At 57.5% G+C, this 24,520-nt stretch overlaps 1 protein-coding gene across 4 annotated transcripts in view; it reads right to left on the bottom strand.

Annotated features, from left to right (window-relative positions):
- PDXK (pyridoxal kinase) overlaps nt 1-24,520 on the bottom strand; it is a 41,201-nt gene that overhangs the window by 4,379 nt on the left and 12,302 nt on the right. The window contains exons 1-9 of one of the 4 annotated variants that reach the window (XM_024352428.3): nt 23,225-23,337; nt 21,562-21,616; nt 13,658-13,762; nt 11,568-11,706; nt 9,194-9,240; nt 5,514-5,599; nt 4,052-4,097; nt 1,921-2,032; nt 761-897 (exon numbers count right to left, since the gene is read on the bottom strand). In XM_024352428.3, coding sequence (XP_024208196.1) covers nt 761-897; nt 1,921-2,032; nt 4,052-4,097; nt 5,514-5,599; nt 9,194-9,240; nt 11,568-11,706; nt 13,658-13,675 — 585 coding nt within the window. In that variant the 5' untranslated portion in view covers nt 13,676-13,762; nt 21,562-21,616; nt 23,225-23,337. Of the gene's footprint in view, nt 1-760; nt 898-1,920; nt 2,033-4,051; nt 4,098-5,513; nt 5,600-9,193; nt 9,241-11,567; nt 11,707-13,657; nt 13,763-21,561; nt 21,617-23,224; nt 23,338-24,520 lie in introns of those variants that run through there. The other 3 variants (XM_001145080.7, XM_063803470.1, XM_003949189.6) reach the window with 3 other exon arrangements.

Below are 24,520 nucleotides of genomic sequence, written 5' to 3'. Positions count from 1 at the left end.
CCGAGGCCACAAGCAACTCTGCTGCATGCAGCATGGGAGGTCACGGATCTGAGCGCCACAGTTGCAACAAAACTCCTCTGTCCCCGCTGAGCTGTGTGCTTACCCATGGGACACACGAGAAAGGCTCACGAGACCCCACATCCCAGCCTGCCATGTCAGTCGCCCAACAGTCCCACTCCCCCCACTGTCTAAGCAAAGCCACCCGATCTCTACAAACTTGAAAAGCAGGCAGACATCCAGACAAAACGCCCAGAAAGACGGCTCTCCACACCTGCCTGGACCCCCGTCCTCAGCCTCCCACCTACTGTTCCCGAAGGGCGGCTCCGGCCTTTCCGTCCCTCAGGTCACTGCCTTGGTCACACTGTGGGAAATGCTGCAGGGTGCCACTCCTCCGCAGCAGCCCCCAAGTCACCAAGGACACAACAGCTCCATGCATCCCACAGCCCTGCGCCAACGCCAAGCGGGTGGCATCTGAATCCTGGTGGGACCCCCGTGGGTCTGCTCTGAAACATCTGTCACCCAAGCCCTCACAGACTCTGATCATCCCTAGGTCCCAAATAAGGGGAGATGGGAGGCGATGTCAGAGTGACAGGTGCAACTCCTGTCATGGCCCGGCCACTGCCCTCCCCCGCAACTGGGGCCAGCACTCAGGGCCATGCCCTGTCAGCTCAGCAGAGACCCCCCACCAGGACTCTCATATCCTGCTCCCCATGAGGTGCCGTGGGAGTCGGCGAGGAGGGGAGTGGTGCGTGTGGCTGACCTTGAGGTTATTGGGGTGCTTGTGTGTCCACGCCAGGAGCATGGCAGCAAACAGGTCCCCAGTGCCCACAAAGACGGCATCCACCTTGCGAATGTCCATCCGGATGCGTTCCATCACCACGGAGCCAGTGGGATTCCCTAGAGGGAGAAGATGGGCAAGGTCACTGAGATCTGCTGCTCCTCTGTCAGGGCCAGCCTCCCGTCCCTGATACTCCCAGGCACAGCGGCAGGGAGGGTCACAGGGGCAGAGCACAAGGTGGCCTTGCTCAGGACGTGGGGGCTCAGGGCATGCATGGGGTCATCACCGCAGCAAGGGAAAGGGAAAGACTGCACCCTCAGAGGGCCACACGGTCAGGCCGCCTCGGGGGTCGCTGTGCAACTCCCGAGAGTAACAACGGCGTGAAGAACTAGGATGTACCTGGACGCATCCGAGTGTGTGTGCATGTGTGTGCGTGTGTCCACGTGTATGCATGTGTGTCCGTGTGTCTGCATGTGTGAATCCGTGTATGCATGTGTCCGTGTGTATGCATGTGTCCATATGTGTGCATGTGACCATGTGCGTGTGCCCGTATCCGTGTGCATGTATGCCTGTGTGTGCCCGTGTGTATGTGTGCATGTATGCCTATGTGTGCCCATGTCCACGTGTGTGCCCGTATGTGCATTTGTGCCCAAGTATATGTGCATTTGTGCCTATGTGTGTGCCCGCAAGGCTCCCATGTCCAAACATAGAGCAACAAGGTCACAGCTGTTGTTTTGGGCCCATGGGTATGAACCCGCGGCCACTAGCTTAGTGCATGGCCCCAGCCTTCTGCGTCATTTTCACACTGTTCAGAGAAAATCAACCAGGTGGTGTCTGTGTAAACAATCAGCACAGCCGGGTGGACGCGTCCTCCCAATGAACTCAGGGACCCCGCCTGGCTCTGAGGGAGGCCTATGATGCTGGGTCCATGGAAGCCAGTTCCAGCCAGGCCATTCATCGTGACCTGTGAGGTCTTGGGAATCCCACCTGATCCCTGAGAGTCTGTAAAATGGGGGCGTCATCCCGGTGCTGGATAAGGCTTAAATTTCATGCTATTGAACCCAAAACATTCTTGCAGCCCCAAAGAACACCTTCCTCTGGGAAGAGCAGAGGCGGCCACGGTGCATGATGGGGGCACTTACTCCTCCTCTGACTCCCCAGCACAATCAGGTAGTCGCTGCCCCGCGGGGAGGGCAGATCGGAGCTGGTGATGACCACGGTGTCGGGGCCCATAGAGTGCAGCAAGTCCATCACCTGGCAGTGGCACGGGGAGCGTCAGCCACGGCCGGTCACATGTCAGCCACGGCTGGTCACACCCCACTCCCCGATCCATCACCTGGCAGTGGCACGGGGAGCATCAGCCACGGCCAGTCACACCCCACTCCCCCAGAGCCCGTTCCCAATGGCGGCACTCCCGGAGGGAAGACAGCCACCTGGTCAGCCACCATCCCCCCCAAACTGTCAGCCCAAACTGTGTGGCTCCCCACAGGTGACTGGCAAGGGCCTCCCCCTCGGGGGGTGGACAGATGCGTGCCTGTCCTGCAGCGGGGAGGAGCTGGCCCCTCTGTACGTTGGCTTTTCTGTAACTCTCGTAGAAACTGTCTCCACCGCACGGTTGCCTCAGAGCGGGTAGCACGCGTGAACACACACACACACACACACACGTGCTGCATCGCCACCCAGCACGTGTCCATAGCAGAATCTGGACCCTGCTCCAGGGTCAGCTGACTCTGCAGTCCCAGGACCCAATACCAGGTGAGCGAAAGGCCTCCGAGTGGGAGGAGTGGCTGCTGCAGTGGCCCATTCTCAGGACCAGGCTCCTGGGCTGTGAAGACAAAACTCAGGCAGCGCCAGGCTGCTTGGGAACGCAGCCCAAAGCACATGGACTCCTGCTGCAGTCTGACAGTGTCTGCTCTAAAATGCATGTTGAAACATGGCACCCATGTGGCAATATTCAGAGGGGGTCCTCTGGGGCATGATTAAGTCATGAGGGCTCCCCTTTCTCTGTGCCTGATGAGAGGGCTGGAGGGAGCAGCATGGGCCCCTCGAGCCCCCCGCCATCCACACATGAGGACGCAGCAACAAGGTGCAGTCCGGGTAGCAAAGTAGCCCCCAACAGACCCTGAGCCTGCCAGTGCCTTGACCTTGGACTTCCCAGCCTCCAGAACTGTGGGGAACAAAGTTCTGTTCTGTTTTGTTTTGTTTTTTGAGATGGAGTCTCGCTCACTCTGTTGCCCAGGCTGGAGTGCAGTGGTGCAATCTCAGCTCACTGCAACCTCCGCCTCCTGGCTTCAAGCGATTCTCCTGCCTCAGCCTCCCAACTAGCCGGGATTATAGGCGTGCACCACCATGCCCAGCTAATTTTTGTATTTTTAGTAGAGATGGGGTTTTACCATGTTGGCCAGGCTGGTCTCGAACTCCTGACCTCAAGTGATCTGACCGCCTCAGTCTCCCAAAGTGCTGGGATTACAGGCGTGAGCCACTGCATCCGGCCAAAAGTTCTGTTTTTTATAAATCATCCAGTCTCAGGCATTTTGTCACAGCAGCCCCAACAGACTAAGATGACTCAACCAAGGTTCAATGCTAGCAAGACACGCACGGTCTCCAAGTCCCGGAGAAAAAGGACTTTGAAGAAACTGCACCTTGGGCTGCTGCATCTGCTCCTGTGTCCAGCCTCCAGCCTGCCCTTCCCAACAGCCGGCCCTGCAAATCCCAAACATGCCCAGAAGCCCCCACACAGCTCAAGCCACAGCCTTACAATATCTCTTCACACACGTGCACATGCACACACACACACATACATACACACATGCACACACAGGCACAGGACACATGCACACACATGCACAAACACGTGCACACATACGCACACACACATGCACACATGTGTGCACACCCATGCCCACACACGGCCATGGACACACATGCACACACATGCACACAGACACACATGCACACAGACGCACATGCACATGTGCACACACGCACAAACACGTGCACACATGGGCGCACGCACACACGCACACATCCACACACAATACGTGCGCACACACACGCACACATGCACGCACACACACACATGCACAAACATGTCCACACATGCACACACACACACACACATATCCTGCTGATCGCTGGAGGCCCCTGACTGGTACAGACTGTTCAGTCACTGCTGGGGAGAAATGACGCAGTGGTGCCACTCAGGCAGCCTGTCTCCCGTCCCCACCGTGAGCGGCACATGTGCCCCGCACAGGCCCCAGAGGGCCTCCTTACCTGCAAGGCTTCCTCCTGGCTGTGGATCTTCCGGCCACTCAGTAACCTGGAAGACAGGCGGGGACAGGCGGGTGGGGACAGGTGAGCCTCTCCTCTCTGGGTTGTGTGTTGACATTCCCCAAACCGCAGCAGCTCTGGAAACCCCCATCCCCACAGGCAGCTAACTCTTCGTCCACTGGCCACCATGGGCTGGGGCCCCTGCAACATGTGGGGTTTGGTTCTAAAGGGGACCCTCACATTACAGGAGTCACGTAAGGCCCAATCATGGCTGCTGTTTATACGTAACCGTGGTGATGGACAGCAGCCACGGCCCCCACTTAAGGCCCATGCCACAGCGCAGGGTCTCAGCATGGGTGATTGACATCCATACAAAGTCAAAGAGCCGCTAGCGATTAATGCACGCATGGGCCACCCATGGCTCAGGAGCCTCGAGTGAGATGCCACCCCCAAGTTTGGACAGGCCCAGATCAGGGATCCCAGGCCTCCAAGAGTCCAGGCACCCCCACCCCTGCGTGAATGGGGGGGTTCGAGACCTGGCTCAGGGCCAGGTAGAGCTAAGCTGTGACAGGCACCAGCCCCCTCCGCGGGCAGCTCCATTCTTCATGGCACTGGGGCGTGGGTGGCTTCCCCTGGTGTGTGATTCTTCAGCTGGGGGGAGCCATGCACCCAAAGAAAGACCTTTTCAAACTCGGTATCAGACAGGCAGGCCCAACACACTCCTCTTCCCCTCACAGGGCGGCAGGTGACCTGGCCGCCTGTGCTGCCCCCACCCTCCCTCTGCTGTGGTGGCCCCGACAAGCCCACAGCTCCCCAGGTCACCCCTCCTCTTCCTCTCCCAGGGGCCCTGCCGCTCAGGAAGGCACAGGGGCAGCAAAACCATCCCCATCACCCATGGCTGCCACCACCAAAGAGAAGGCGTGAGCCTGGGACCCAGGTGGGCAGGGGCTTCTCCAACCCAGGCGCCCCCACATCCTGCTCCAGTATCAAGGGGCACTTGCCCCATGGCAGGACCTTCCTGAGAACCACTTCGTAAGCTAAACAGGCAGCCGGAGGGCAGAGTGGAGACCCTTCTGGCATGTTCTCTGCAGCTCTCCCTGGGGAAAGACTGGTAGCATTTGCCATTTAAAATGACTTACTCTGCTGGGCACGGTGACTCACGCCTGTAATCCCAGCACTTTGGAAGACTGAGATGGGTGGATCACCTGAGGTCAGGAGTTCAAGACCAGCCTGGCCAACATGGTGAAACCCCGTCTCTACTAAAAATACAAAAATTAGCCGGGTGTGGTGGCTCACGCCTGTCATCCCAGCTACTCGGGAGGCTGAGGCAGGAGAATGGCTTGAACCCCGGAGACAGAGGTTGCAGCGAGCTGTGATCGTGCCACTGCACTCCAGCCTGGGCGACAAGAGCGAGACCCGTCTTGAAAAATAAATAAATAAAGTAAAATAAAATAAAATGACTTACTCGGCCTCAAACTGGTTGGGCGTGATAATGTCTGCGAGCGGCACCACTTTTTCTCTGTAGACGGGAAGCAGATCCTCCGGGACGTACTGGCCAAGAAAGGAGACGGGAGGAGAGGCCGAGTCACCGGGAGGGAAGCACGCCGGGGGCGCGGAGGGGCCAACAAAGGAGACGGGAGGAGAGGCCGAGTCACCGGGGGGGGGAAGCACGGAGACGGGAGGAGAGGCCGAGTCACCGGGGGGGAAGCACAGAGACGGGAGGAGAGGCCGAGTCACCGGGGGGGGAAGCACGGAGACGGGAGGAGAGGCCGAGTCACCGGCGGGGGGGGAAGCACGGAGACGGGAGGAGAGGCCGAGTCACGGGGGGGGGGGGGGGAAGCACGCCGGGGGCGCGGAGGGGCCAACAAAGGAGACGGGAGGAGAGGCCGAGTCACGGGGGGGGGGAAGCACGCCGGGGGCGCCGAGGGGCCAACAAAGGAGACGGGAGGAGTGGCCGAGTCACGGGGGGGGAAGCACGGAGACGGGAGGAGAGGCCGAGTCACCGGGAGGGCAGCCCACCACGGAGTGCTCCCCCAAAAGCCCCCTGAAGTCCAGGCTCAGGGGCCAGGCCCCCCGACTGTAGCGACAAGTTGTTCCCACCACGGGGGCAGCGTGTGGCCGAGGCACACCAGAGTGGGGAACCCTAAGTGCTCCGAGGGGCCGAGGGAGGACTCAGGGCGCACAGTGGGTCCCCGCAGAGTGTCTGGGAGGAGAAGGAGGTGAAGGAGAGAGGGAGGGAGGGAGGAGGGAGACGAGGAAAGGGAAACCCCACAGGTGGATGGAGCAGCCCTGGTCATCTGGGGAGGGCTAGGGGGTGCTGGCCATGCCCATCTGCGACTGGGAGCCCAACCCGCCAGCTCTTCCTGGCTGAGTCAATGCACCACCCTTCATCTATTTGTTTTTGTCTAAGTTGCCTGACAAACAATTCAACACTTTTTTGTTTTGTTTTGTTTTTTGAGACAGTTTCGCTCCTGTTGCCCAGGTTGGAGTGCAATGGCGTGGTCTTGGCTCACTGCGACCTCCACCTCCTGGGTTCAAGCGATTCTCCTGCCCCAGCCTCCTGAGCAGCTAGGATTACAGGCGCCTGCCCCCACGCCCGGCTAATTTTTTTTGTATTTTTTTTAGTAGAGACGGGGTTTCGCCATGTTGGCCAGGCTGGTCTCCAACTCCTGACCTCAGGTGGTCCACCCGCCTCAGCCTCCCAAAGTGCTGGAATAACAGGCGTGAGCCACTGTGCCAGGCAACACATGGTTTTCTTTAGTGATCAAATTTAAGCCGGAGGCAGTGCGAAGCTCTGGAAGAATTCTGTGGGCTTCATGGAACATTTCAGTAGCCCCTGCTGGCTGAGTGGCCTGAGTTTCCAATCCCTTCACTTCACTTTGCTCCCGGAAACCTCCCTTGGAGATCAGAGGCCTCACAGGAGGCACGTCTGCACCTGGTGCTCAGAGCACACAAGGTGGTCACACGCCGGCCGCTGCTCCAGACATGGCTTAGGAGGCACTAAGGATGGGTGGGTGGCACGTGGATGTCCCCGAGCCCTGGACCAGGAAATCGAAGGAAAGCTCTTTAGAGCCCCATTTTGGGTAGGGAGGGCCAACACACCCCTTTAACCTCACGGAAAGGGGAGATACGGGGTGACCGCTCATCTGAGACAGGAGCTCGTGTTTAGGCCACTCTTGTTCAGGAAAACAAATGTGATCAATATCGAGGGGCCAGATCCCGTAGCCGCACTGAACTGGACAGTGGCCCCAAATCTTCGTGATCCAAACGCGAGTGTCTGCTGAGGGTCAGCAGAGCCCACACCAGGGAGCACCATGAAGGGAAGGCAGAGAGCTGCAAGCTGGGGTCCTGTAGGCTGGGCGCAGGACAGGGAACCTTCCAGAGAACAAGCATGGGAGAAAGTGGACAGACAGACGCTGAGCACACCAGCCCGCCCCACCCAGTTAGATACCCAACGACAGATATCCTGACTTCCTCAACCACTGACCCAGCGGGGCAGGGAGGGCACAGGCCCAGGCGTGCCCTGTGCCAGTGGAGAAGCCTGCTGTGCTCAGTGAATATACAGCAAGCAAACAGACACCCTGGACACAACGACAAAGAAGGCAGATACTGAAATCGCCTGGGCGCTGAATGGCTGAGTTAAAAACCCACAGGCAGGATCACCTTTGGGTTCCTTCCGCCTCTAAATTCTAGGCTTCTGGACTGGTCACAGTGGATTTGTTCTCCATCCACTTGATCCGACGTCCAGGTCTGTGGGCTGCAGCTGCGGCTGTTACTACACAGCTCATGGGTTAAGTGGTTTCTAGATTTTTCTTTTGTTTTTTGAGATGGGGTCTTGCTCTGTGGAGTGAGTGTAGTGGTGCGATCTCAGCTCACTGCAGCCTCCACCTCCTGGGCTCAAGTGATCCTCCCACCTCGGCCTCCCAAGCAGTTGGGACTATAGGTAGGTGCCACCACACCCAGCTCATTGTCTTGTATTTTGATTAGAGATGGCGGGGTTTTGCCATGTTGCCCAGGCTGGTCTTGAACTCCTGGGCTCAAGCCAGCCACCCGCTCTGGCCCCCGAAAGTGCTGGGATTACAGGCGTGAGCCACTGCACCCAGTCTGGTTTCTACATTTTTAAATGGTTAGGGGAAAAAAGTCAAAAAAAGAATGACATTTTGTGACACATGAAAATTATAGAAAATTCAAATTTCAGTGTCCACAAATGAAATTTTATTAGAAAATAGTCATCCATAGCTGGGCGTGGTGGCTCATGCCTGTAATCCTAGCACGTTGGGAGGCCAAGGCAGGTGGATCACTTGAGGCTAGGAGTTCAAGACCAGCCTGGACGACACGGTGAAATCGTATCTAGTAAAAATATACAAATTAGCTGGGAGTGGTGTTGCGCACCTGTAATTCCAGCTACTTGGGAGACTGAGGCATTAAGAATTGCCTGAGCCCAGGAGGCAGAGGTTGCAGTGAGCTGAGATCATGACACTGCACTCCAGCCTGGGTGACTGAGTGAGACTCTGTCTCAATAAGAAAAGAAAGAAAAGGGCCGGGCGCGGTGGCTCACGCCTGTAATCCTAGCACTTTGGGAGGCCGAGACGGGCGGATCACGAGGTCAGGAGATCGAGACCATCCTGGCTAACACGGTGAAACCCCGTTTCTACTAAAAATACAAAAAATTAGCCGGGCGTGTTGGCAGGCGCCTGTAGTCCCAGCTACTTGGGAGGCTGAGGCAGGAGAATGGCGTGAACCCGGGAGGCGGAGCTTGCGGTGAGCCGAGATCGCGCCACTGCACTCCAACCTAGGAGACACAGCGAGACTCCGTCTCAAAAAAAAAAAAAAAAAAAAAAAAGAAAGAAAAGAAAAGAAGTCATGATGTTTGTACACCTCTTATCTGCGGCTGCTTCTGTGCTCTAATGAGAACAGCTGTGGCAGGGCTGTGCAGCCGGCAAAGGCGTCGATATTTATCTACCGTCAGGCACTTTACAGAAAACATGTCGGTCCCCTTTCTCCTTCCTAACAAGGTTTGTCTTTTTACCCCTGGACAGAGGAGTCCCACCGAGTTAGACACTTAGAGACGTGGGCCTGTCTTCTGGCTGGACAGGAATAGCTCCACTCACCACACTTTTAAATCACACACGTGAAACTACTCACCATCGAGCCTTCGCCGTCCCACTTGTCACCCAAGACTGGATCACACACTGCAGAGACACAAGGGCATCTTATCAGCAAAGGCTACAGCTGACGAGTAAGAAACCCTCCACATTTCTTTCTTCTTTTTTTAAGACAGGGTCTTGCTCTGTTGTCCAGGCTGGAGTGCAGTGGTGCAATCATGGTTCACTGCAACCTCGATCTTCCAGGCTCGGGCGATCCTCCTGCCTCACCCTCCCAAGTGGCTGAGACCACAGGCATGCAGCAGCACACCCAGCTAGCTTTTAAATGATTTGTACAGATGGGTTCTCACCATGTTGCCGAGGCTGGTTTTGAACTCCTAGGCTTAAGCGATCCTCTCACCTTGGCCTCCCAAAGTGCTCGGATCACAGGTGTGAGCAACCACATTTGGCTTTTTTCTTTTTTCTTGTTTTTTAAGCTGCCAAGTTGAAGTAGATATCTTCCCTTTTTTAATTTAACTTTTTAATATAGTAAAAAATATATACCATAATCTTTGCCAGTGTAAGCATGTTTAAGCGTACAATTCAGGAGCATTCAGGACATTCTCGCCGTGTATAACCACGACCACCATCCACCTCCAAAACTTCTCATCTTCCCAAACTGAAACTCTGTCCTCACTATACACTCACGCCCCACTCCCCCTGCCCTAGGCCCTGGTAACGTCTAGTCTGCTTTCTTTTTTTTTTTTTTTTTGAGATGGAGTCTCGCCCTGTCACCCAAGCTGGAGTGCAGTGGCGCAATCTTGGCTCACTGCAACCTCCGCCTCCCGGGTTCAAGTGATTCTCCTGCCTCAGCCTCCAAAGTAGCTGAGATTAGAGGTGTGCGCCACCAGGCCTGGCTAATTTTTGTATTTTTATTAGAGATGGAGTTTCACCATGTTGGCCAGGCTGATCTCGAACACCTGACTTCAGGTGATCCGCCCACCTCAGCCATCCGAAGTGCTGGGATTCCAGGCGTGAGCCACCACACCGAGCCTCCGTCTGCTTTCTACCGTGATGAACTGGCCTTTCCCAGCTGCACCGGGCCTTCGTCTGCTTTCTACCGCGATGAACTGGCCTTTCCTAGCCACTCCGGGCCTTCGTCTGCTTTCTACCTCGATGAACTGGCCTTTCCTAGCTATTTCAGATAGCGGGATCGTGTAACAGTCGCCCTTTTTGGTGTCTGGCTACTTTCACTAAGCATCATGTCCTCAAGCGCCATCCACATTGCAGAGTGTGTCAGAATTTCCTTCCTTTTCCAGACTGAGTAATACTCCATTGTATGTACGGACACTTTGTTTGTCTATCACCCATCAACAGACACAGCCTGTTTCCACATTTGGTCACTGGGAACAATGCTGCTATAGACGTGGGAATACGCACATCCGCTTGAGTCTGTGTTCAGCTATTTCGGATACATGCGCAGGGCGGAATTGCTGGGTCACATGGTGACGGTGTTCCACTTGTTGGGGAACTACCAACGTGTTTTCCACAGTGGTTGCACCCTTTCATACTCCCAGCAGCTGTGCATGAGGGTTTCTGCATCCTCGCCCACACTTGCTATTTTCTGTGTCTTTGATGACAGTCATCCTAATTGCTGTGAGGTGCTATTCATCACTGTTTGTCACCCAAGCAGGTGCAGCAGCTCCCTTCCTCTTCCTGACCTCGAGCACACACAATCCGGGCCTCACACGTCTGTACCGACAAGCACTCTCCTTTTGGGCAACAGTACACAGCGTGGCAAACCATGTGCTAGGCCAGGCCTGTCCTCCTGCCACCCGGGAGACCTGTGCCCCAGAGAGAGCCTGTCTGCAAGGTTTGGTGACGCTGCCCCTTCTGCCAGGCGGCAAGATGGATCCAGCACTGCCTGGCCTCTAATGAAAGACTGATCAAGGCAGATGCCCCAAAGACTTGGCCACTCCCTAGCAGGCCCAGCCTGGGTGTGACCCTCCCTCCCCCCACTCCCTAGCCTGGCCCTGCCTGGGTATGACCCTGCCCTTCCCCACTCCCTAGCCTGGCCCTGCCTGGGTGTGGCCCCTTGCCCCTTCCACCTTTAGGGTGAGTGTAGTCACACAACAGTGCTGCCTGGGCCCCAGGCATTCACACAGCAGCCCCACTATACGAGCACACTGACACCCCTTCCTGTCTCACACCAGCCACACAAGACACCAGGGTCACCTGCAAACGCTTCTAGCCCAGCGGACTTCAGCAGGCCAACATCTTCAGAGGCCCAGCAGACACAATTCACTGGCCCGGAGAGGCGGGGCACGGAGGCGTGCAGAGGATGAAGGTGGCTAAGACGTCCCTTCCCGGGCTCCCAGGCCAGCCCCACCTGTGTGGGGCCACACAGCCAGACCCGAGGGTGGGCCCCTGCCTACCGTACACCAGCCTGGGGTTCTGCTGCTTCAGCTCCTGCACAATGTCCACCACCATGGCCAGGAACGACTTGTCCCTCGTATAACCTTTAGGGGGAGAATCCAGGTCACCCTCAGAAAACAGGAGACTCACCACGATCAACTGTGGCACAAAGAAAGAGAAGCACCAGCAGACCCTGCAGAGGGGTGGCTGGGGAGGGAGGTGGGTGCAGGCGAGGTGTCCCCACAGTGCTCAGGGGCAGGGGGGAGGGAGGTGGGTACAGGCGAGGTGTCCCCACAGTGCTCAGGGGCTGGGGGGAGGGAGGTGGGTGCAGGCGAGGTGTCCCCACAGTGCTCAGGAGCTGGGGGGAGGGAGGTGGGTGCAGGCGAGGTGTCCCCATAGTGCTCAGGAGCTGGGGGGAGGGAGGTGGGTGCAGGTGAGGTGTCCCCACAGTGCTCGGGAGCTGGGGGGAGGGAGGTGGGTGCAGGTGAGGTGTCCCCACAGTGCTCGGGAGCTGGGGGGAGGGAGGTGGGTGCAGGTGAGGTGTCCCCACAGTGCTCGGGAGCTGGGGGGAGGGAGGTGGGTGCAAACGAGGTGTCCCCACAGTGCTCAGGGGCTGGGGGGAGGGAGGTGGGTGCAGGCGAGGTGTCCCCACAGTGCTCAGGAGCTGGGGGGAGGGAGGTGGGTGCAGGCGAGGTGTCCCCATAGTGCTCAGGAGCTGGGGGGAGGGAGGTGGGTGCAGGTGAGGTGTCCCCACAGTGCTCGGGAGCTGGGGGGAGGGAGGTGGGTGCAGGTGAGGTGTCCCCACAGTGCTCGGGAGCTGGGGGGAGGGAGGTGGGTGCAAACGAGGTGTCCTCACAGTTGAAAGACACGGAAGGCAGACCCGGCAGCATTTCTCAACAGAAACGCTGTGCTTCACAGGAATGAACCCACGGGCGAGAGGTGAAGGAGTGATCTTTCCTTTATTTATATTTCTACTTTCAGTAATAAGCATATGACACTTTAATCTTATTTATTTTGAGACAGGGTCTCATTCTGTCCCCTAGTCCAGAGTGCAGTGGTTCAACCATAGCTCACTGCAGCCTTGAACTCCCAGGCTCAAGCCATCCTCCCACCTGAGCTTCCCGAGTAGCTGGGACTGTGCCCAGCTAATTAATTTTTAAAAATTTTTTTGTAGAGACAGGGTCTCACTATGCTGCTCAGGCTGGTTTTGAACTCCTGGTCTCAAGCGAGCCTCCCTCCTAGTCTTCCCAAAGTGCTGGGATTACAGGTTCGAGCCCCTGTGCCTGGCCTTATATGTGACCTTCAGACATCGAGAGGCTGGGCGCAGTGGCTCACGCCTGTAATTCTAACACTTTGGGAGGCTAAGTGTCTCCCCTAACCATTTAAAAGTGTAGAAACCAGGCTGGCTGCAGTGGCTCACGCCTGTAATCCCAGCACTTTGGGAGGCTAGGGTGGGTGGCTGGCTTGAGCCTAGGAGTTCAAGACCAGCCTGGGCAACATGGCAAAACCCTGTCTCCACACACACCCACAAAAAGTTAGCTGGGCATGGTGGTGCACGCCTTTACTCCCAGCTACTTGGGAGGTTGAGGCAGGAGGATCACCTGAGCCTGGGAGGTTGAGGCTGCAGTGAGCTATGATTGCGCCATTGCACTACAGCCTGGGCCACAGCGTGAGACCCTATCTCAAAAATAATAATAATAATAAACATGTATACAAATACAATCTTTTTTTAACCAGAAAGTTGACAAAGGATGGCAGTGTACCAGGTAGCAGCCCGTCACCTAATTGAGTGTCCCACCCACCTGTCCTGCCCCGGTCAGCGTTCCCAACACCCTGCCTGCACCCTCCCCTGGGCACTGGAACCCCAGTGTGGTCACAGGAGTGGGGGTGACTTGGCACAGCCTGGGCAGTCATTGTCCCGGCAGGCATAATGTGGCCAGGACCCCCCAGGCTACCGGGGGTGTGATGGTGGCTTGGGCACGCCAAGGCCCTCCTTGAAGGGGCAGGGACCCGAGACAGGCCCAGGGCGGGGGTGCTCGGGACCTCCCTGAGCCCACCCTGGCTAGAGTGGGGTGCGTAGTCCCCTGCGGCAGCTCGCTCCGGCACCTACCTGTGAGCACGTAGTCATATTTATTCATGTTGTTCAGCCTCAGGCCTTCGTACAACTCCTGGAGCTCATCTGAATTCAGCACTTGGCCCTTCCAGTGGGCATAGCCTAGAGGCAGAGGAAGTCACGGGGGCTCAGACACAAGGGGGCCAGCTGGGGCTGCGGGCTTCCCTTGACACCCGCCCACTCTCCCTGAGGCTGCCTGGTGGACGGCTCTTCCCCATGGACTGGCTCAAACCCGAAGGAGATCACCAGGCACAGTGCTTGGCAGGTCCCAACAGCTGCCCACATGGGACGGCTCGAGCCCCCTGCGAGCCCCCTGCCCCTACACTGTCAGGGATTGTTACTACAACCTCCATGGCCCCCACACTCCCACTGCCAGTTCCTGTGGGAGCTGCGTCCCAGGTACAGGAGGAGCGTGGGGAGAGACACACCAGCTCACAGCTGCGTTGCTCCCCCACTGCTGTCCGGAAGGCCCCTGGCTACTCCCTCCCCACAATGTCACAGCCTCTTGTTTCCCAGCGTCTCCTGCATTAGCTCCCAGCTATTCAGGCCGGGCTGCTCGGCCACTGGCACCCGGATACCCTGGCAGGTAGGGCTTATGTCCCCACCCCCAACTCCTCCCCAACAAGCTTATTAAGGTGCAATTAGAGCCTGTCTTAGATCAACTCCTGAGCAAGAGATAAATGTGAATGAGAAAGAGGCCTCAGCCCAGGTGTATACAACCTGCCCTTGGCCCGATGGGTAGCCAGGGTGAAGTGTCCGTCCCAGGCAGACAGGCATATCAATGTGTGAGGACAGACGCATCGGCTCCCTGCAGGCGGGACCACCAGCCTCCTGGGAGCCCTTCCTGCACTGCAGAACCTGACCACAGCTCCAGCTCAAAGCACTGCTCAGGGGGCAGCCATCCACACAGGGTGGGGGTCCACCATGGATACCCCACATTCGCCCATGAGAAACGCCTCACATCGAGGGGCTCCTGGCCTCCTCCCACATGAATCACCCCTCTAATGCGTGCCTTTTTCAGCAAATAAGGAAAACTGATGTATGGGTTCCTAGAATAGCAAAGTACAAGTATCACGCACTGGTGGGTCACGGCCGGCTCTGCGCCCACGCGCCATGCCCTGTGGCTAAGATCCCCTGAATTCCCACACCAGAGGAGGGCTCCATGGCTCTGGCCCCTGAGGGCCCTCCTGCGTACCAGTCGCTGGCTCCCGCTGGAAGGGACGCCTTTGGCTTTCCCCAGGAGCCGTCGCACGGGAGCACGTGTGGCACAAAGGTCCTCAGACTGCCATCAGAAGCCACGCTCCAGGCACAGTGCGGCATCTGGGGGGTGCACCTGGGGGCGCCTAGCCACACTCCAGGCACAGTGCGGCACCTGGGGGGTGCACCTGGGGGCGCCTAGCCACGCTCCAGGCACAGTGCGGCACCTGGGGGGTGCACCTGGGGGCGCCTAGCCACGCTCCAGGCACAGTGCGGCACCTGGGGGGTGCACCTGGGGGCGCCTAGCCACGCTCCAGGCACAGTGCGGCACCTGGGGGGTGCACCTGGGGGCGCCTAGCCACGCTCCAGGCACAGTGCGGCATCTGGGGGGTGCACCTGGGGGCGCCTAGCCACGCTCCAGGCACAGTGCGGCATCTGGGGGGTGCACCTGGGGGCGCCTGCCCTGTGCTCTGCCGGGGACACCAGAGTGTACGCACTGAGGGGTGGGTCTGCCAGAGACCAAGCCCCTGATGGACTCTGGGTTAACAGTCACTGGGGGTCAGGAGGGGCACGGGGTATCCACTGTGGGTGAGGTCAGTGCCTCACACAGCAGCCTGCTCCTCCGGTGCAGGGTGTGTCCTGGGGAGGCTTCTGCCAGGCCGGGGCGGGGTTTGGGGTGAGGGGTAGGAGGAGGGAGGTGAGCAATGGTCCCTCCTGGTCCTTGCTGCCCTCGGATTTTGATATCTTTCCAGGCAGGGTGGGACTCACCACTGCTGCACATGTGCTCCTTTCCTGGGGAGGTGACATGGCCTGGCTGTGTCCCCACCCAAATCTCATCTTGAATTGCAGTTCCCATAATCCCTACATGTTGTGGGAGGGACCTGGCAGGAGGTCATTCAATCATGGGGGGGGTTCCCCCATCTTGTTCTCATGATAGTGACTGAGTTCTCACAAAAGCTGATGGTTTCAAGGGGCTTTTAAAACCCTGAGCCCCTCAGTCTGCACTTCTCCTTCCTACCACCAATGTGAAGAAGGAGGTGTTTGTTTCCCCTTCTGCCATAACTGTAAGTTTCCTGAGGCCTCCCCAGCTGTGCTGCACTGTAAGTCCATTAAATCTTTTTCCTTTATAAATGACCCAGTCTCAGGTATGTCTTTATTAGTGTTGGGGACCAGCCTCAACACCACCCATGGTGTACCCAACGTCCGGTAGTGACAAAGGAATGAGAAGAGACAGGTTAAGAGTTCATAAAGGTGGGGCCGGGTGCGGTGGCTCACGCCTGTAATCCCAGCACTTTGGGAGGCTCAGGCAGGCGGATCACCTGAGGTCGGGAGTTCGAGACCAGCCTGGCCAACATGGCAAAACCTCATCTCTACTAAAAAATACAAAAATTAGCTGGGCGTGGTGTGTGAGGTCAGAAGATCGAGACCAACCTGGCGAACACTGTGAAACCCCGTCCCTACTAAAAATACAAAAAAATTAGCCGGGCGTGGTGGCGGGTGCCTGTAGTCCCAGCTACTTGGGAGGCTAAGGCAGGAGAATGGCGTGAACCCAGGGGGCGGAGCTTGCAGTGAGCGGAGATCGCGCCACTGCACTCCAGCCTGGGCAACAGAGCGAGACTCCGTCTCCAAAAAAACAGAAAAGAAAAAGAAAAGAGTTCATAAACGTGGGAGTGAGGGGGCCAGTGGCAAAATGGAGGCTGCAAAAGGCACTGAGCTCTGGTCTCCATGCTATTTATTGAGCACAGTCACTCAGATCTGAGAAGCAGATGTTCAGGGTGAAACAGTGAAAGGGAGGCAGTGCGTCACAGGCGTCATCTACAGCAATAGTGGTTTCAATGAATCTCCTTTGTGCTCAAACAGCGTATCTTTAACTTATCGGAGAGGAGCTGGTGGGAGCGGGCTTAACCAGGAGCTCGTGTGTCTGTCCACAGTCCAGTGCTTCAAAGGAGTGTCCTTCTCCTTGAACACGGTGTTTACAGATAAGAGAGCAGGTCTCACTCTGAGCATGTGAACATGATGGCAATTAGGAGGCTTTCCTCCTCAGAGGCCTCTTGTGGCTTTCCACAACTTATTGTCCCATATTTTCATGGCCAGTTTATACAGGGACCCCACAAGCCCTTTTCCCAACAATTAGCAGTGTGAGAACGGACTAATACAGGGTGCCATCGGGAAGGACTGCAGCCAGGCGGCTCCAATTCTCCTACTGTCCTGGGCACGGGGGTCCAAGGTCCAGGTGTCACCAGGGCTGGTTCCTGAGGCCTCTGCCCTGGGCTTGCAGACGGCACTGACTCCCTGTTTCCTCATGGGGCTGTCCCTCTGTGTGTGTCTGTGTCCTCATCTCTTCTTCTTACAAGGACACCAAGCAGCTTGGATCAGGGCCCACCCAGAGCCCTGATGGCCTCTTTTAACCTGCTGACCTCTGTAGGGGCTCCATCTCCAAACCCAGTCCCACACTGAGGTGCTGGGGTTAAGGCTGCAACATGAGAATTTGGGGGGACGTAATTCCGCCATAACAGCCATGAGGAAGGGGAGACGTCCAGCACTTGGCCGGGTCTCAGACACAGGCCCCAGGCCCCTCTGAGGCTCAGCTTCCTATCGAAACAGAGGGCATGGTCTTGCACCTCTTGGTGGCCTCCTGCTCACTGTGGGATGTGGGATGGGCCCAGAGCCCACAAGAACCTTCTCAAACAGGGGAGGGCGCTTGGATCTTGTGTCCAACTCATTCCGTTTACAGATGAAAAAGCACAGGCAAACAAGCGGTTCCTCGGGCAGCCCAAGGAGCCTGGCGCTCCTGTCAGACCCCAGCCGGCCAGGGAGTCTGGGCTGGCCTGGCCCCTCGCTGGTGTCCGTCGGCAGGCTCCTGGCCCGGGCCCGGCCCCTCGCTGGTGTCCGTCGGCAGGCTCCTGGCCCGGGCCCGGCCCCTCGCTGGTGTCCGTCGGCAGGCTCCTGGCCCGGGCCCGGCCCCTCGCTGGTGTCCGTCGGCAGGCTCCTGGCCCGGGCCCGGCCCCTCGCTGGTGTCCGTCGGCAGGCTCCTGGCCCGGGCCCGGCCCCTCGCTGGTGTCCGTCGGCAGGCTCCTGGCCCTGCAGCTCCTTGTGTTCACACCAGCTGCCCCTTCCCTGCAGCAGGGACCACCAAGCCCAGCAGCAGGGCACCTGTCCCATCCCCTCTGGCTCTACACTCCGAAAGCCAGGACAGCATGACCCGTCCACTCACTGACCTCCAGCTCCGCAGGCTCCTTCCCAGTGCCCTCAGTCCGGGAAGCTCAGACAGGGAGCTCCAGCAAATCCTCTCAAAGGGGCCACTGGGAATACTGGCCACAAGGCGGAGGCTCTGCCAAGCCCAGCTCACGGTGTGGAAAAATGAACGGGGCTGTGGTGCGGCCTCAAGGAACGGGGGCCTGGCCGGGGGAAGGGGCAGAAGTGCGAGCAGCAGCCCCGAGGCGGCGAGGCCTGCGCCAGGTGGGCTCTGCAGGCACTTGGGGGATCGGCTTTCCCACCCCCCAGCCTGAAGGGCGTCACAGAACCAACAACGCAGCTTGTGTGGAACACCCGTGTCCCCGCTGGGAGTCTGGCTTTGTGGCCCATCCCAGGCAGAAGCTGCCCACGTGACCACCCCAGTAACAACCCTGGGCAGGAGGTGGGCGTGGTGGTGCACAACTATAGTCCCAGCCACTCGGGAGGTGGAGGCAGAAAGATTGTTCAGCCCAGGAGGTCAAGGCCGCGGTGAGCTGGTTGCGCCACTTCACGCCAGCCTGGGCGACAGAGACCGACCTTGTCTCTAAAAAAGAAAAAAGAAAAGACTGGGCGTGGAGTCTCACACCTGTAATCCCAGCACTTTGGGAGGCTGAGGGGGCAGGATCGCTTGAGCCCAAGGAGTTCAAGACCACCTTGGGCAACATAGCGAGACTCCGTCTCTATGAAAAATAGCAAAATTAGCTGGGTGTGGTGGTGCACACCTGTAAAAATTAGCTGGGTGTGGTGGTGCACACCTGTAAAAATTAGCTGGGTGTGGTGGTGCACACCTGTAAAAATTAGCTGGGTGTGGTGGTGCACACCTGCAGACCCAGCCACTTAAGAGGGTGAGGTGGGAGGATCTCTTGAGCTCAGGAAGTCAAGGCTGCAGTGAGTCATGACCGCAGGACTGCACTCCAGCCTGAATGACAGAGCGAGACCTTGTCTCACACACAAAAAAAAAACAGAAAAAGGAAAAGGAAAACCCTGGGCAGAGTCGCGAGTGAGCTCCCTGGCAGCATCATCCCAGCTCCCTGCCAAATCAGGCGCAGCCTGTGCAACCCCACCTTCGACTCCTAGGTGCTCACTGGAGAACTGAGACAAACGTTCGTGGCAGCATGACCCCAACAGCCAAAAAGTGGAAACGGCCCGAGTGTCCGCACGGCTGCTTGTGGCTGGGCTCACGTGGCCGGTCACACAGGGTGTGAGCTGGTCCTGGGCACGCATGATGGGCCACGCAGCAGGAGGAACATGACAACGTGGCCCCCGAGACAGCCCGGGGAGCGCAGCCCTGGAACAAGGGTGCCCGGAGCAGAACAGCCCCTACAATGCGGGAGGCCCGTTGTGCATGCAGACATCTTTCTTTTTGCATAATCAGGACCAGTAAAATGCTTCCTGGAGGTGAGTTTGGTGAAAAATAAGCACCTCTAGCCCTTAGACAGAGGGTAGGGGGAACAAAAAGGAAAAACAACAATAAAAAAACTCAAAAAACAAAAAGCGCCTCAAAAAAACTCAAAAAACAAAAAGCGCCTCCAGCTCTGTCAAGGTCTGCAGAACAGACAGTGTCATCGTGGGCACCGCACTCACAGTGGGTGGCACGGGAGCCCAGAGGGGCTGAGGGGCTGCATGGAGGAGGCCGAGTCCCCCGTCTTGACCACCAGCTCCCGTGGCACCCAGGGCAGGTACACGATGCACCAGCCTCACTCCCCAGCAGCACAGTGTGGCAGGGGCGAGGGAAGGGGAGCAGGCAGAAGGGCCCCGGTGCAGGGGAGAGTGACGCCTGCCCTCACTGCCCTAGGGAGTTGCCCCTGAGCCACAGAGACGGCCTTAGGGAAGCTATCCGGGGGCCTCCTGATCAGGCCGCACAGACAGCTGACCCCGAGAGTGTGGGTACAGGGGGCTGGGAGCCAGCCCACAGCCATAGACTGAGCTGGCTAAGGGGTCCTAAACCAGCAGGCCCCCCATGGCATCTGGAGGAGGCTGGAGTGGGGGCTCCCAGGAACCACAGGCTGGACCCCATGGGAACGGACACCCCCAGGCTGTCTGCCTGGCTCTGCAACTGTGGAGGCTCCCAAGTGCCTGGGGTCCTGTCCTCATCCCAGTCCCCTGAGGGCAGGCCAGAGACCCCTTTTCTATCTCTGGGCCCTCGGGTCAGCCAGCCCACCACCCACTGAGAAGCTTCCACCAAGCCTGGAAGGCATTGCCAAAGCCCGGGGCCCTCCCGCAACCTGGAATCCATGCAAGGGCAGCCGGTTCGGTGTGGATGTTGAACCAGCACTGACGGAGCCCAACACAGTCCCCAGAAACACACTTAACACCCTGCTTTAGTGTCCAAGTCGGCCAGCTCACTCACTGAAAAATAAATCCTAAAGGAGGATGGCGAGAGCAGCCAGGAAGGACATGTGGGTTCAGGGAGGCTCCTGGAGGGCCTGAGTCTTCGGGGACGTCTCCAAATCTCACAGCACCCAGTGTGCCCCGCAAGCAAAGGCAGGAAAGGGTTTCAGCGAGAGCTGGAGCCTGTCCATCTGCACCGCCAAGAGCTGGAGCCTGTCCGTCTGCACCGGCCGAGCAACTCTTTCCTCTCACTTAGCACGTGTCATGCCCGCCTCCAAAGAAACCACAGCACTCCTTCCCACTCCCAAGAGTAGGGGCCAGGCCCCCCCCCCCCCCCCCACATATCGCACTGATGCTCTGCCAGGCTGTTTCTGGGACGTTCTGTGCTCCCAAGGTTCCGCCTGGGTTCAGAGAAATTTCAGGGGAAGCGAGGTGGGGTTTCAAAGAACAGAACAGCTTTGTTCTCCTGCCGACGAAGCAGTATAGAAACCACAGAGAGGAGGGGGGACTCCACGCACCTCCACCTCCAGGCCATGGGGCTGGGGGCAGGGAAAGCATGGCCTGTGAGGGGCTTCTGAGGCCGGCCACCCTCAGTCCCCTGAGCCAGCAAAGTCCTCAGAGTCCCAGGGCAGGGAGACAGAGGCACACACGGGCCCTGCAGCACTGCTGTTAATAGAGAAAACCCAGAACCACCTACACATCCCCCAGCACGACCACCCCATGGGGGACCCTCCCCAGCTCCAGGAGGCAGGTGGACAGCAGGAGTCACACGGCTGCGCTCTGAGCCAGGCGTTGGTCCAAGCACTTTATGCAAGTGACGTAATCAACTCTGGCAACCTCACGGCAGGTGTTAGGATTGCCCTCCTGTCTTACAGAGAAGGAAACTGAAGCACTGAGAGGTTCTGCCACCTGCACTGGGTCACACAGCCTCAAAGCAGCCAAGCTGAGTCAACACACCCCCTCTCAGAGGCGAGGCCACCCAGGCCTACACCCTGATATGCTGTGCAGGCTCTGCCCGAGCGACGCCCAGGACTCCAGGTCCCCGTCCACATGAAAGCCCCGTGCCTCACACCCACACTCCGCCCCGTGCCTCACACCCACAGCCTGCTCTATGCCGGCTGCTGGAGCCAACGCCTTACCTGTGTGGTTTGAAAACTGGACAGAGTTCACCGCGTCAATCTCAAATCCCAAAACCTGCAAGACAGAGAAGGAACAGGTAGGCGTAAGAGAGCCAGGTCTGGGGTCCCACGAACCCCAGCAGGTGCTGACTCAGAAGAGGGGAGTAAATGAGTCCCGGCTGGCACGGGGCCCCCAGCTGCAGGCTGGAGGGCTGACGCATCAGAGCAGGAGGCTCTCCCCGAGTCACACATGACATGTGCACAGGCAGGGCCTCGTGTGTCTGGAGCTGGGCTTCCCTCTCTGGGGAGCAACCAGCCCAGGAGGGCGTCGCCCAGTCCACAGGACCTCCATGGGGAAGCACTTCACGCATCATTCCAGAAATCGCACCCAGCGAAAGCACTCAATAAGACTAATAAACAATAAAACGAAGGCAATACCCGTCTGTCCACACATTGAACAGAGGCTGGGAGGCTGTCTCTGCTGTGAAAATGTGGGCGTCTACCCCACCCCTTGGAAGAAGTCAGGCCAAGGGCCCCGCGGGCAGCACACATGCCTCAAAAGCCTGAGTGAGAGACAGGGAGTGGGTGCGCGAGGACAGAGAGGGAGAGAGAGGGTGAGGGTTCGAGACAGATGGAGAGGGAGGACGGAATCCATGGAGTGGGGGCCTCCTTCCTGTATCTCCCAGGGCCAAGCCCGGCCTCCGCTAGTTTGGGGGGCCATCCCCACCCTCTCCCGTGCACCAGCAATGCCCCAAACCCTCTCTTCCTGCTGCATCTGAACAGCCAACCACCCCTGAGTCCCACCTTCAAGTTGAAAGCCAGGCAGTGCCACTTCTGGTGTCAGCACCAGGACAGCGGCTGTTTCCAGGGCGGGGGGGATGGAGAGGGGCTTCCAGAGCTTCCCAAATTTGTTTCTTCACTGGGTGGGGTTTGCTTTGTGATGATGAGTTGAGCTATCTGCTTAGGATTTGTATTGGCCAAGGCTTTTCTTTGAAGCCGGTATTATCACTAAACTAATGAAACACGTTAGCAGTCTTACTAATCTAAAAAGTTAAAGTTAGCACTTTAACTTTTTTTGCGGCCAGGTGCAGTGGCTCATGCCTGTAATCCCAGCACTTTAGGAGGCCGAGGTAGGAGTACAGTTTGAGGCCAGGAGTTCAAGACCAGCCTGGGCAACATGGCAAAAACCCTGTCTCTACAAAAAATACAGAAATTAGCCGGGCGTGGTGGCACATGCCTGTAGTCCCAGCTACTCGGGAGGCTGAGGTGGGAGGATCACTGAGCCCAGGAGGTGGAGGCTGCAGTGAGCCCTGATGGCACCACTGCACTCTAGCCTGGGTGACGGAGTGAGAATATGTCTCAAAAAACATAAAAATAAAAATAAAAAATAAAATGGGCACTTTGCAAATGCACCAGCCCGAATCCACAGCCTCTATACACAGATAGCTTGCAGTATTTCAGATCCTTCAAAATTCTAACCGACTGTGAAGAAACCGATATTAAGCAACGATGACACAAATCCTGAAAATCCTGCCAAAATATTCTGCTCCACTGCTTCTGGGTGTGTAGATAATTAATCCTTTGGGGCTGGCAAATGTATCCGAGAATGAAGTCGCTATTTTCTGCTTTTAAATGAGAGCATGAGCGAGCTGAGCCCCTGGGCTGGCATCTCCGTTTCACACACCCCATCAAAATCAGCTTATTCATCGGCACCGCAAGCTGGTCTGGACGCTTCCAGAGTCTACCCATCCAACTTCATGTGCCAGACAAAGCCAGACTCAGAAGACGACACTGCACGGGGGGCGGGGTGCCAAGGTCCAGGACGGGAGCCTGGGACCCCAGAGAAAGGCATCTCCTGCTGTTACACATGTCCTTCAGCTGGAAGCCACCGCTCTGTGCCGGACCATGCCTCTGGAATTGGCATCTCTGTACAGCAGTGGCTCCCTCCCAGGCACCACCAGGAGGTACCAAGAATGTGAAACTGAAGCCTGCGAAGAGAATGGGCTTCTGTCAGCAGTGCTCTTCTTCCCCCGGGGCTCTTCTCCCCACAGGGGCAGCGGTAGTGACCGTCCCTTCCCATAGCAGCAGCGGAATCCACTTTGTGGCTTTCCCTCCACCAGCAGAATTCCTCATCGCATGCCCCCACAGACTCCCAGCACCCGCCAGCTGGCAGACACCTGCCTTCCCAGCTCCAGGTTCTAAAGAGTCCAGCAATTCTCTTATCCCAGGGTCAGCTGTGTGGAGCCGATGCTGGCAGGGGTCTCCTCCACGACAGCAGTGTTCCCTTTTTGCCTTCTCTATTTTCTCAATACCTGGCTGAACAACGGCCTCTACGATCGTTGCTCTGGTTTCTGTTTCTGGACTGGACCCTGCCTGATACACCTCATCTTTCCCCACCCACAAGGGAGCCAAGGACAGACTGGTTTTTGGTCCAAGGTTCAGCCCAGCGGGCTGCTGGCTCTCCACAACACTCACCTCCCACCCGGAGCTCCTCCGCTGCCTTCACAGGAATCGCCTTCAACAAGGACAGGCCAGGTGCCCTGTGAGCAGCCCTGCTGACTGATGGGATCAGCTTGGGCCCCTTTAGGAACAGCATTACTGGTCTGTGTATGTGAATCACCTTGTTTTACAGTAAACCCTGCCCCTATAATGGCCTATGGGGCTCTTCTGTGGCAGAATTCTAAGAATGACCTTCAGGGACCCCGCTCACCCTCGGGCAACTCCCTGAGTGTGGGTGAAACCTGTCAGTGTGATGAGATCTCTCTCCCATGAGGATCTTCTTATCCAGGAGAGTTTAATTGAATGACATGAGCCCTTCAAAAGCAGAGTTTTCTCAGGCTGAAGGGCAGAAGGAAAAATCAGAGATTGGAAGTTAAAAGAAGGACTCAACGACTGTTGCTGGCTTTGAAGATGGACTGGGCCACGCGATTGCCAGATGCAATAGTGCAGGTCAGTTTTACATAGAGTCATTATTAAAAAC

Source organism: Pan troglodytes, chromosome 22, assembly GCF_028858775.2.
Source record: "Pan troglodytes isolate AG18354 chromosome 22, NHGRI_mPanTro3-v2.0_pri, whole genome shotgun sequence".
NCBI classification, from domain to species: domain Eukaryota; kingdom Metazoa; phylum Chordata; class Mammalia; order Primates; family Hominidae; genus Pan; species Pan troglodytes.
Note: the sequence above shows the minus strand (reverse complement) of the source record. Positions and strands in the feature narration are given on the sequence as shown.